This window comes from Neodiprion virginianus, chromosome 3, assembly GCF_021901495.1.
Source record: "Neodiprion virginianus isolate iyNeoVirg1 chromosome 3, iyNeoVirg1.1, whole genome shotgun sequence".
Lineage (NCBI taxonomy): Eukaryota > Metazoa > Arthropoda > Insecta > Hymenoptera > Diprionidae > Neodiprion > Neodiprion virginianus.
In genome coordinates, this window is record NC_060879.1 from 22,030,272 (window position 1) to 22,043,226 (window position 12,955).

At 36.3% G+C, this 12,955-nt stretch overlaps 1 protein-coding gene across 1 annotated transcript; it reads left to right on the top strand.

The window, feature by feature from the left end:
- Positions 1–2,213: 2,213 nt before the first annotated feature.
- Positions 2,214–12,242, top strand: LOC124301383 (protein lethal(2)essential for life-like). Its single transcript, XM_046756346.1, has 4 exons — positions 2,214–2,355; positions 5,085–5,333; positions 9,853–10,074; positions 11,814–12,242. The coding sequence occupies exons 2-4, from the start codon at positions 5,085–5,087 to the stop codon at positions 11,901–11,903; spliced, it is 561 nt and encodes a 186-aa protein (XP_046612302.1). The 5' UTR covers positions 2,214–2,355; the 3' UTR covers positions 11,904–12,242.
- The last annotated feature ends 713 nt before the right edge of the window (positions 12,243–12,955 follow it).

Sequence of the window (12,955 nt, forward strand, 5' to 3'; positions counted from 1 at the left end):
GTTATACTTTTCATAAACAAATAACCGGCGTTTTTATTTCAAGTACTAGGTGCAACTGGACTTGGTAGAATATAAAACTATTAAAATTATACACCGAAATGGCCGAGCGATAAATGAAACAGTTGAACTTTCTTCTACTCCTTTATACTGTCAAGATACACTATAGAAATGCGTAATATTCCGTACATACCGTTCAGTGAAAAGCTAGTACAAGCCATTGCAATTTTTTTGAAAACCATGTGCCATCATCGGTATATCAGTTTTTGAGATATCGAGATTTGATTCACATACCTTGTATAAATCGTCAGCCGCTGTACGTCGACCCGTAAACAAGATGACCGACATGAAAAAAAGTGAGTAAATTGACGAACAACGAGGAATGGATATTGTATTGAAATAAAGACACGGAACACACCGCACCGTGATGAGATATAGGTTTATCAACTTTATTACCATACCAGCCAAAACAGATGAAACTGATGGATTATTCTATTAAGTAATTTTATAAACTGCGATTAGTTTCATGCGGAATATTCAAAATATGTTTATATATGTATAGCAGATGACACAAGTTTTACATATGTAGTACGTATAGGTATATGTATCAATTGTATATTGACCGATACAAGTATCTCAGCAGAATGATACTCATCTAATGAATTTCAATAGTTAATTCTCGACGCGTGGTGAATCGATACAGTTGATATAATTCTTAAGCCATTTATAGATCTCCGAACGTTTGCCAATCAATCACTCAATGCTCTATTCCGTATACTGGACGATAATACAGAGACATATCTAACATTATTAGGACGAATGTTTGAATTATAATAGTTTACGAAATGGGAAAAAAAAAATTATAATATTATTTACGGATTGATGAAAATTATTATGCTAATTAGGTACACACAACTTTATCCTCGACTACATGAAATAGAAATAATCCGCACTTAATAGTAAAACGTAGAGTAATTATATTTTAATGGTGTTGTATATTGTTGTCATTTTTCTTGGTTTTGTTTTTCTTTCAAACACATGTCATAGCTTTCTTAGTTGTTTTTCTTACAAGCAGTCGTTGTTTTAACAGGGCAACCGTCACTCTGCACCAAATTCAACGAAGATTTCTTTCAATCAAATCAAATGTCTTACCGATTAATGAAATATTATCGATTAGGTTACGATTAGATGTTGTTATTAGACAGAATTATGCAGAGGCATCACGATTAATACATCGAACAGTTATAATCATCGGTGACTCAACCTACCGTAACACGGTTACCACCTACGAATAGTTATACACGGTTTACACGTTACATTATAAGTACAATGTATTTCTATAATGCCACTTATCATATTCCACGTATATATGTATACATATATTAATGTTATACTACCGATCGAATACCTCAAAGAACTCTGTAATCCTTAATTGTCAGAATACATTCATAAGGACCCCTAAACACGTTAGATATATACCTAATTGTAAATTAAATCTCCTCTCTTACGACGATGTGTAACGATGCGGCTACATAGATTAATAAAAAATAAATCTTAGGTATCTCTATCCATTACGGAGTAATGGAAAAGAAATACTAACGCGTGGAAAAAATATTGTAAAAACAAAACAGACGAAAGAGAAAAAAAGAGTTGTGTAAGTGGAGAAGATATGCTTACAACGCTAATTAATAACACAGCAGTCAGTCGCAAAATAAACCTTAAAACTCAAGAATACCAGTAACCAGTCAAAATCTTAAACGCGTACTTTACAATCGTAGGAATATACATATATGTGTGATTAGTTGTTATTATTTTGATGTTGCCGTTACCTGTACAGTCACGGTATTAACCGACACGTCGTTATTAGTAATTGTGTCTCTTTCGAGATAAACTTCTCAGCTGACTTCTCAACCGGATCTTTCGCTTCTGTTGGGCTATTTTTGCGAATTATTTTTTAGTCATTGCTGAAATTTCGCGCGTTTTCCGTAGAGAGCGGGGAGTGAATTTTATCGGTATGAGAACGCCTGGATATTTTTAGCCGAGTGTACTATTAAAAGCAAAATGTTCATATGCGTTGAACAGACGCGTTTTGCATCACCGAAAATCCCCTCCTACATCTATCGTGCGGGCGTCGCGGCGCCGGATGTCGTCGTCTATTTAAACTCCGGCCGAAACCTGGCTTGTATTACAGTCAGATATTCGCTCATTTTCTTTCTCTTCGCTCTCCAAGTTCCATCGAAACCGGTATTTTTACCTTTTCTAATCACATAATCTAACCAAATCGCGTTTCAAAGTGTTGCGCGGATATTTCGCACGGGATTCTTAATCGTCAACCACCCGCCACCTCCCCTCTGCACGGTAATTAATAGTTTTATTTCTCTCTTCAAATTCTTTATCATTATTACGATTATTATACCGTATGATTTTCTCGGCCACTTTTTCTATATCACTAAAGACGTATTGCGTGCTTATAATCGATCGCTTAGCTAGTAGAGTAATTCATATACTAATAGTATTTATATAATGATTAGTCTATCGCTAAGTTTTTTTTTCAACAACTTTTTGTTATTTCTCATTTTTTTTTTCTTTTTTTTTTCTTCTAGCCTTACGCTCCTACAATCTAGTGCTTGCAATATAATCTATAACATATAATATACCTGTAAAGATGCGTATCGTACACAAGAATCTTTGTACACTTGTGGTATTTTTTTTTTTTTTTTTAAATTTATTTTTACTTCTTGAAATATACGTATATGCTGCACTGCAGTAACGCTCGTTGTTCGATTCGGTTTTTTTTTTCTTTCCGATGAAAAGATTGTTCTTGACAATAACCGAATACTGCACAGATTATTTTTTCATATCTCATTTGGTTGTCTTTGGATATCCGCACGCGTTTGAAAAGTAATGGAATTACGTTCTAGTTCTCTCTGTAGAGGGATCAAATTTTGTGTCAAGGCTTTTTTCATCAATATTATTGCAGTCAAATGCAATTTAACGTAGGGCCCGATCACGTTGTTTTCAAATTCTGTTCCTCTTGCACTTGGTTACGTAAAACCATCCGGGGTTTTTCAGTTATTTTCTACCCACAAGCATCTTACGTTGAAATTCGAGATATTGTAACAGCACAAAATTCTACAGCTTTACGTATTTTTTCCAAAAACTCGCGTTCTTCATAATTGCATTCTACTTAAAGTCGGCGAATTGCTGCAGTAAATGCACTCTGACGCATAGAGCGGGTATAGTTGATAATAACACGGTATAAGTATATCTAGGCAATTGCTATGGTACAAGAATATCAGAAAATGCACCAAATTTAACGTGGATTAAATATGAGATGACAGAAAAGCATATCCTCACATACATGCCTGTAATGTGAATTAAAAACTAATCGTGTAATGAAATCGGTATGTAACTTGCAATAAATCGTCTCAAGCTGCGGAACTCATCGAATGGTATTTTTTTTTTTTTTTTGTTTTTTTTTTTATTACAATTTTCTTTTACAACATGCAATCTCTCTGGATATTCTAAATATTTTCAAGAAAAGGATTTACCAAAGAAAATAAGAAAAAAAAAAAAAAAAAATAGAAAACCTGACGCCACTCACTTGCAGTGACAAATTTTCCCTCCCTATGTTTATTTTTTTAATTTATTTACTCATTACGCGTAAATGATATTTATGGGCGAACGTAGTTGTGGCATCTCTACTTCCGAGCATATATAAATTTACGAAGAAAATACACATACTGTTTGTATACACCCTATCCGTATCATGTGTACGGCACTGTCTTGAATACCGATTATACAGTAAACAAAATTTAGTGATTATTTTCCCGGAAAATTGAAAATTAAAAAACACTTTCTTCATACACCGTCATTTCAATCAAATTAAATCCGATAAAGCAATTAGTCGATTCTGCATAAATTATACGAGTACCCAAAATATGGACGATATGGCTGATTTGTAACTTATTTAAGACATATATTATAATAGATTTGGATTTTCTATTCGCAATCATGTGATTAACACTATTTTATTATCATTACCATCATCGTTATTATTATTATTATTATTATTGTTGTTGTTATTATTGTTGTTGTTGTTGTTGTTGTTGTTATACAAACTCTACTACATACATTACTTCACGTATACCCGAGAATGAGTTTGTTCAATTTTATCATCAACGTTATTATTACTCATACGTATGTAATATAATCAACTAGGAATGCTAACAAGACGTAGGCATATTACGAGTGAACTGGCATTAGTAACGAATTGTTAACGTACCAAGTTTAGATTACTACTAACTCTTACTAATCGCATAATCTTTACAATTAATCAGCACACCGCTATGTAATGTTAATATAATGATTAGTCGGCCTCGCGCGGGTAAATTATTATTACATACTGCTATCATTGTTGTTGTTATCATTATCATTTAATTTCGTGATTTCGTTATTATTATTATAATTATTATTCAATTCTAAAACTATGCAACGACGAAATGACGAAATGACGAAAACGTGGCATGACAACGGAGATTCCCTAAACACAGAATTTCTATCCTTCGCTTAGTAAGTTCTTATTTTGATTCATTTTTTTCTTGCTTTTTTTTTTAAACCTTGCGTTTTTTAAATTGGTCCTGATATTTTGATTGCTTCGTGCAGGAGGTGGGGGGGACGCGAAATACTCGACTGTTCGTAAGAGAAGTCATTTGCAGTTTCAAATCAAAGCGCATATCACTCGACTGTATACCATGTCTTCTCACCTTCGTATCGCTGGCTAATTTCCAGTTTTTTTATACCGCGATTTGTCCGGAGTTAACGAAAAATCACAGAGCGATCGGATCAATACGCGAAACGCGACGAATCTAACGCTATAACGTGACAAATTGAATTCGAACGAAGATCTAAGCTGCCTCTCCGTCTTCTCGAGACTAATCGTTCGCCATTAATTGCCTCTGTTGTTGTGACAGTAAAATATCACAATTGGCGATAATTCGATTTTTCATTACGAAATTCGCACTACCTGAATACTTCCGGGGAATATCTTTTTAAAATGAGACCGTGATGTACAAATTCGGTTTCAGATGTCGGTCGTTCCTCTGATGTTCAGAGATTGGTGGGACGATCTTGACCGCCCCACGTCGCGCCTGATAGACCAACATTTTGGAAGCGGACTGGACCGAGAAGACCTGCTTTCAGGACTTTCGAGTCTGAGTCTAGCTAGGCAAAGGCCGGTGTTTGGCAGCCCGGGATACTACAGGCCTTGGCGCAACATCGTAAGGCAAAATTCGGGTGGTGCAAGCACCGTCCAAGCCGACAAGGAAAAGTTTCAGGCAAGTTTGTTAGATCTTTAGTTTTAATTTTTTTTTTTTTTTCTCGCACGAAGGGAATAACGACGTCGGTAACAACGGACGGCTTATACCTGTACAAGTTCTTAAGTACACTTATAATAAACTGAAGAAACTAATGAAATCGATTCGGAAAGAAGACAAAGAAATAAACAGTAAAATTTTCCGACGTATTAAATTCATTGTAAATTTCAATCGGTATTCCAAATTTCGCACAGATGAAAATTGTATCTGCAGATATTCATCTCCGAAGCTTGGAATACCGATAAAAATTTACAATTTAGCGCTTTGACGAGATCTGAAAATAGAAAAAGCACTCAGGAACAAAGTTTATGTATTGTTCCGCTGTCAAAATCGGTTTAAGAGAAGACCGTCAAATGTTGAAAAATCAATGCTGACTTTCTTTTTGGTTTTGTACTCATCAATTATTGTTTCAGAAAGTATGTCATCTGCCAGAAACCCACGGCCGGAAACTGCATCAGTATCCGGTCGTGGGTTTCTGACTCTGTTCTAGTTTCTGTACAATTAGTTAGACGAAGATCTCTCGATAAAATACGGTTCCTAAATTCCTCTCGGCTGATTAATGACCCAATATAAATTACTAGTTATCCCTTTTCTCTTTCTTCCTATTCACCACTCGTCTATTTGTAACCCTAGTCGATCTGACTTACTTGCGAATTATTTGTATTATACATACATAAATTAGGTACGTATTTATATAATAACAAGCTCTTGCACGGTGGGTTCACTGACACTATTAAAAAGACAGTTACCCTTATTGCGTGTTAAATGCTCCCGTCGATACTAGTCACGAAAATTTTCCCCGGAATAACAATCTACAAATTCATCCGTCAACGCGAAGGATTTTAATTTGGCGATTTGAGATCACGCAATTCGTTATAGATATTTGACAGATTACAAAACGATCAAAACAAAAACTCAAAGAAGAAAACTGAAAGTGGAAAATGAAACGCTCGTATCCAACCGCGTCTTATTGTGCACAAGAGTATGTTCAACTTATCATAAAATACACATATCAATCGATATATGTATAATACTATATAAAGATAGAATATTAATAATAATAGGTTCTACCTGAGTCGTTGTGTTCGGTTATTATTTATTTTTTAAGTAGTTGTTTTTGAGGTTTTTTTTTTTCTTGTTTTTTCTCAACTAAACTACCGAATTTATACGCTTAACATATACACACACACACAGTTTTCTGATAGATCTTAATTTTAATACCGAGTTCACGATGTTACGATACACCTAGTTACGATTTAACGGGTATTGTGGGTGTTTTATACTTTCTAACAAGGCGTTCAATACTCCGCGATGATGACGTCGATTGATTCAACGTTTCTTAATGATCTTTATTCCGATAGTCTTCTACTCAGTTGTTCGAATTGCGGAAATTATCGCGTCAACGCGTGTGAATTACGCCAGTCAAATCGGTACGACGTCGATACAGAATCGTTAATATAAGTGGCATTTCAGAATGTACTTTTGTTATTTTTTTTTTTTTTTACCAATCTCTTATTATACAAATGCAGCATGGTTAGTCAAGCATATTAATCGAGACAACGAGGCTCTCTCCTCCTCCTCGTTGCACTTGTGCGTTTTATTACTATATTTTAATAATTATCAACGATCTTATCTTTTTAAATCAACTTTTCGTTGCTATCTTCTAGTTCACTCTATTCTTTTCTCAATAAAAAAAAACCCTTTCTTTCTCTTTCGTAATCATTCTTACTTCATTTTGGATGTTAGGTAAACATAACTTATTATACGTACTACTGGCTAAAATGTACTCATAATCTATACATCGCATCGGTGTTGTTCCTGCTTTTTTTTTTGTTTTTGTTCTTTTAAACTGATGCAGCTATTTCTCGGTTTACAGTGTTATACGATATTGTTTTACTCGTCTTTCAAGAACATATTCTAAGAAATAGAATGCGGAAGCTACACACGATCGTATATTGTGTTTCTTGTTCTTTATAAACTCTTACACAGATTCAATATCTCATCAATCTCAACTATATTGGCTTGTATCTATGACGTTAGTGTCAATTTTCATGGGACAAATGACCAAGTATTTCACATGTTATACGATAAGCAAATCTGCGCATCTGTGTCTGTATTTGCGTGGTGTGTTTGTAGCTCTGCAAGTTCAAATATCGCGGGTAAAAACGTCCTACGCAAGTCCTGCAGTGATTTAATGTAATTTTATATCCGTGGAATACAATAATCGTCTGGTTAATTTCAACTTGAAATAAAGAATAATCGCGTACGGTATTATCTCTACACACCTCAAATATATTCCGACAGCGTTACGCTGCAGTTCAAGTAGACACGATTGCAACCGTGCGGTCAAATCATACGCTGGGAATTTTTTTTTTTTTTTTTTTTTTTTTTCCAAGTAAAATACAGTAAAGAAGTATCACAAATCTACTATTTAGACGGTTTTTCGACTGTTTTTTGTATTATTCCCTCACACCTGAGACTTCGTAACTATTCTCGCGATGGAATCATAATAAACTAAATCTATTCTCGTCTCGCATTATAACACACAAAACGTCCTCAAAATGCTCAGTTCTTGACTCAGTCACGTTTCTATATTAAGAGAGGCGAATGTAGAGTATATATTTTTGTATATCGTCCCTTCCACCGCGCGGCGTGGGTTGGTGGTATTTAAAATCCCACGCCGCGGAAGATTTTCCAAAATCTTATTGGTCGTCGGTCAATCGTATCGTTTTTTTTTTTTTGTTAAAAGGATACGAAAAGAAAAATTAAAAATAAAAATCAATTCGTTCGTAGATATATCAGCCTATGTGAAAAAGTGATTTAAAGGAAAACAAGTTACGACTTTTCACAGATATCTATATAAATTCTGCAGAACTCACGCTAGGATGATTTTCTTACCGATGGGTCTTGTAACGAGTAGCAGATTGAATTAATGAATTTGTGTTTTTCTGTACGAAAATGGGCTCGGGGGGCGGGTGCCTGCACCCCCCAGTGAGCTGGGCTCCCCGGAAGATCGACGGTCGATCAGATCAACGTATGATATATAATTGAATATTCCGCTTCTTTATTACCGTGTTTAAATTGATGTTTTTATATTTATTTTATTTTTTTTTTTTTTTTATTATTTTGATATATAATATATAAATATTTTTTCCGTAAGTATATATTACGCTCTCTTCACTTTTTTGCTTTTTTCTTTATATAAAAAAATATAGGAAAATTTTATACGATATAATAATCATGGTAATAAATCTGTAACATGTTTGAAAGAAATCAATGCTTTTCTCTCTTTTCCTTTCTTTCTGGTTGCTGTTGGATGTTTTTTTTTGTTATTCTTTCTTTAATCACACATGCACAAAGTACCGCATGTATATGTACAAATTATTGATACGACATTCGTTGTTGCGTATAGTCAACTTTTTTTTTTGCCTTTTATCCCCTGACTATTGTTTCGGTGGTGTTTGAATCAGATTTATGGTTTTTGTTCCTCGGTTCGGTCTCTACATTTGCTTGTACTTGCTGGTTTTTTTTTTTTTTTTTTTTATATATATATATAATAATTACTGCTTTTGCAACAAGATGAGAAAGATGAGAGAGACGAGTCAACGATCACATATATAAAGTTCTAAAGACAGCAGCAACACGAGCAGCAACCGCTGCGAATCCGTAAAATTTGACAATACCGATGGTGTTAACACGCCTTACTTGTATATACTGGTGAAATAAGCACAAGCAGGCGATCCGTGTAGCTACATCTTTACGGTTGCGATTTCAATACAGTCAAATAAAATTATATCAGTCTTTAATGAAGGAATTCAGCAATTCATTAATATTTGGTCGAATCTCGATAGCGTAATAACGAGAAGAAATTCTTTCCTTTTTCTTTTTTTCTGTCCTCCGATAATATCACCTCGCGTCTTTCTTCGTTCGTCTCTAGATAATTTATCGCGGACACAATCCAATCAGATGTTTTTTTTTTTAACTCTTATTTACTCATAGTTTCGCCTAACTTTCCCTTTTTGAAACAGTATCAATTATCTTTGAACAAGGAAAGAAAAAGTAAAAAGGAAAAAAAAAAAAAAAACAACAAATCGCAACTTCTTTGCTGTCTTACGGGAATATACGCATGTGTGATACCAGAAATTGTTTGTGTACCAGTTAATAATTAAGATGTAGTGATATTGTATATCTCACGTGGGAAGGCTGCGATGACGGCTGCAGGTGGATAGAAGGTAATTGCCAGATTTATCAGTGTTCCGGACACAGTGACTGTTGCTGGGCTCGTCGATGTTATTCAAGGCTTGATCGTCAACGCGATGCAGCCGAAATGATTTTATCGTACGAAGCGTAGGCCTAGCAATAAGTACCTCTCAGTATACCGCGACGATCAATCACACGCTGCTGGCACTGGTATAATGTTTATTTTTGATTTTATGCTGTTGTTTTACCTCCTTCAAATCCTCTCTTCTTTTCTTTCCAGGTGATACTTGACGTGCAACAATTCTCGCCGGATGAAATAACAGTCAAAACCGTCGACAATAACGTTGTCGTCGAGGCGAAACACGAGGAGAAGCAGGATGAGCACGGCTACATCAGCCGGCACTTCGTTAGGCGTTATCTCCTCCCCCCGACCCACGAAGTATCGGACGTTACCTCGAGCTTATCTTCGGATGGTGTTCTCACTATTACTGCTCCAAAGAAGGTAAGTTACACTGCAATAGCGATCAGGTGATGGGATAACGCAGATCGCCTTCCGGAGATCGCCTAGACCTTATACATCCACGAAGCTTGCTCCTTTCTCCCCTTTTCCTTGGTGCTATTCTCCTCCTCTTTCTAATCACGCGCCCGAAAGCGCTACAGAGCGCGTCGAATCTTTTTTACTTACTCCTTTTGCTCCCTTTCAGTCTCTCTGTTTTTGCTTCTACTCTCCTCCTTTCCTCTATACCATCGTCTCCCGTAGGTCCTGGATTTACAGTCAATCCATGAAATTGCGTTTCACCGCACGCCGACCTCGACGCAACGATTCAAAACTACAACAGCATCGCGTAGATTGTTCTGTAAAATGAATTATGACATACGTGACATACGACCAAGTTGATGTGTCCGTTAAATGAGGACAAGAATTTACACAATCTGATTGATACTACTAAGTCAGTGAAACAGTTTGTGAGTAAGCAAGTTTTCCCGGTTTATCGATCACAAACCGGGTCCGGTGGGGGGGGGGGGGGGGGCAAAGCGCCTTTGTACCGGCAACCGGTAATGCCTCCTATAGCGAGTTCCCGTTTCAAGGGGTACAAATTGAATCATTTTGGACAAAAAATTAAATTTGCCTTAAAAATGAATTATTTTTAACCCTTTCAGTCACGCAATTCAATTTTTCTTGGCACGGAAGTGCAATTATTCGTTTCTTATGTATTTTTCAACGCTGAATGCGAATCTAGTGTCACAAATTTAATAGAAATAAGAACAAGCCCTAGAATGGATGACAACAGGGTGAAACGTCGACACTGTTTTAGACAGTGTTTTTGAATGATATTTATGTGAATATTCATTTTGAGACAACAAGATTTTTGGCCGAGAATAGGTGTAACCTCCAATACTATCTATATGCACCCCAAGGAGGGTGAAAACTATCCCTGTGCATTAAATTTTGTGTACGTAATGGCTATTCTGAGATCTCTGTCAATCGATGAATCCCAAGCATTTTTAGTATATCATCAAATTTCTCCGCTAGCTAATTACATTCACGAAAATACGTTTTTTTTTGCACATGTTTATTTATAACAATTATAGACAATCATGGATTCACAATAAATACTGATCATTCGCAAGTTTAAGTATAATCTTACCTGAAAATGCATAAAAATTCAGAATTTTGCACGCTGTATAAAAACAATGAGAAAAAAAAAGAAAAAGGGGTGCCACACTGGAGCGGCTTTTGCGACTGAAAGAGTTGATCACAAACGTTGAAAATTGTGATTGGACATAAATTTGAACATAAATTTCTGTTTAAGATACGAGGACGTAGAGTCTTGCAAGATTGCAAACATTTCGATATTCTATTCTAATATCAAGGTTATGTCTCACCTAATGGTCTCGCTATGCGAAATTCCTGACGATGTAATCACAACTGCGGTGTTTCTTCTTTATACCTCCGTTCCTCGCTCCAGCTTGCGGGTTTCGAATATTCAAGCACTCACATTCCTGATGCGCTGTAAATTTGAAAAAAATCAATGTTAAAAATGTTTAAATTCGTGGAAACTGATTGAAATAGAAGTTGAATTTCGACTGCACAAATATTTTACTATATCAGAATATATCATTGCCCCTCTCCCAACCGAAATGAAATTCTTGATTTTCGATACCCTGTAGACATGTAGTTGAATTATCTGATCATATTTTCTCAGTCTTTCAATATTATATTTCACTTAATTATTGCAGTCCGTGACCGCACCCGGGACGGAGAGAGTAGTAAACATCGTAAAAACTGGTGTACCTGCCGCAAAGCCCGAGGAACAGAAGAGCAGCTAACCACGCAACGGAATGAATTAATTATGGATAAGCAAATACGTCGCATAAGTTATTGTACCTATATATACAATTGTATACCAAAATTACAAAATTTGGAAATTTTCTTTTCTGGATTTGACGCTCCGGTACAGGCACGATTCAACCAACGTTCGTATACCCGATTTATGTAATTAAAAACGTAATTCTTGATTGAGTAAGAACAAAGATAATCTTAAGTATATCGTACTAATAATCATATTAACCTGAGGCTCGACGGACCGCCGCTGTGCCCGCGCTGTCGTCTTTTCACATCGTACCGTCGATGATATTATCGCCCACTGTCAGGTGTAATAAAATGAATTTTTAAAAAAAAAGAAAAATGGTGATTTTCGTAAACTAAGAACGAGCCAGTCCACCGAGGGATGCGCGCACCTTCGAAATCTGTTAGGGAATGCCGGCCGGCGTCGCAACGCCGTGAATTTATACCCTACTCGGCTGTTGCGACGCAGTTTCGTATCTCGAACGTTCGAGCAGCCAGTCAAAACAAATGCGCGTCGCTGTGCCTGCCGGTGGTTTCCGCCGCGCAAATGCGCAGTTAAAACTTCCATGCCTCACACCGCAGGATCCTGTCCTACAGGCAAAACCCATTCTCACAATCATTGAACACATGCAAACGGACATCCACGTTCCGCGTGTGTAACGTTATTATACTTGTTATTACGCGGTTCTGGAACAACTTCCATCTCCGCTATTTACTCCGTAAAACGTGATAACTTATAAACAGAATATCTCGTATTGTCGTGAGCTAAATGTTGTTACTATAATCGTCGAGCACCGTCATGCATTCGAACGAGTCGATTTAAAATCCTGAAAGTAAGGATAAAAATCCCGTATTAATGGTAACGCGTGACTTCTGACTGGCTTACTCGCTTCGTATCGGGTAATAAGAGCGAATACGAATAAAATTACGCAGCATATACTGCGATATGTTAGGCGTGGCGGCGATCTCGGATTGCGAACGAAAGTATTGATCGTCCGGGCTGACGGGCATGGGTGGGGATGTAAGAGATTTT

Excerpts from the sequence above, each read along its gene's own strand:
- LOC124301383 (XM_046756346.1), top strand. The coding sequence starts at position 5,085 with ATGTCGGTCGTTCCTCTGATGTTCAGAGATTGGTGGGACGATCTTGAC. Across the intron at positions 5,334-9,852 it reads CCGACAAGGAAAAGTTTCAG|GTGATACTTGACGTGCAACA; the intron begins GCAAGTTTGTTA and ends TTTTCTTTCCAG. Across the intron at positions 10,075-11,813 it reads CTATTACTGCTCCAAAGAAG|TCCGTGACCGCACCCGGGAC; the intron begins GTAAGTTACACT and ends TAATTATTGCAG.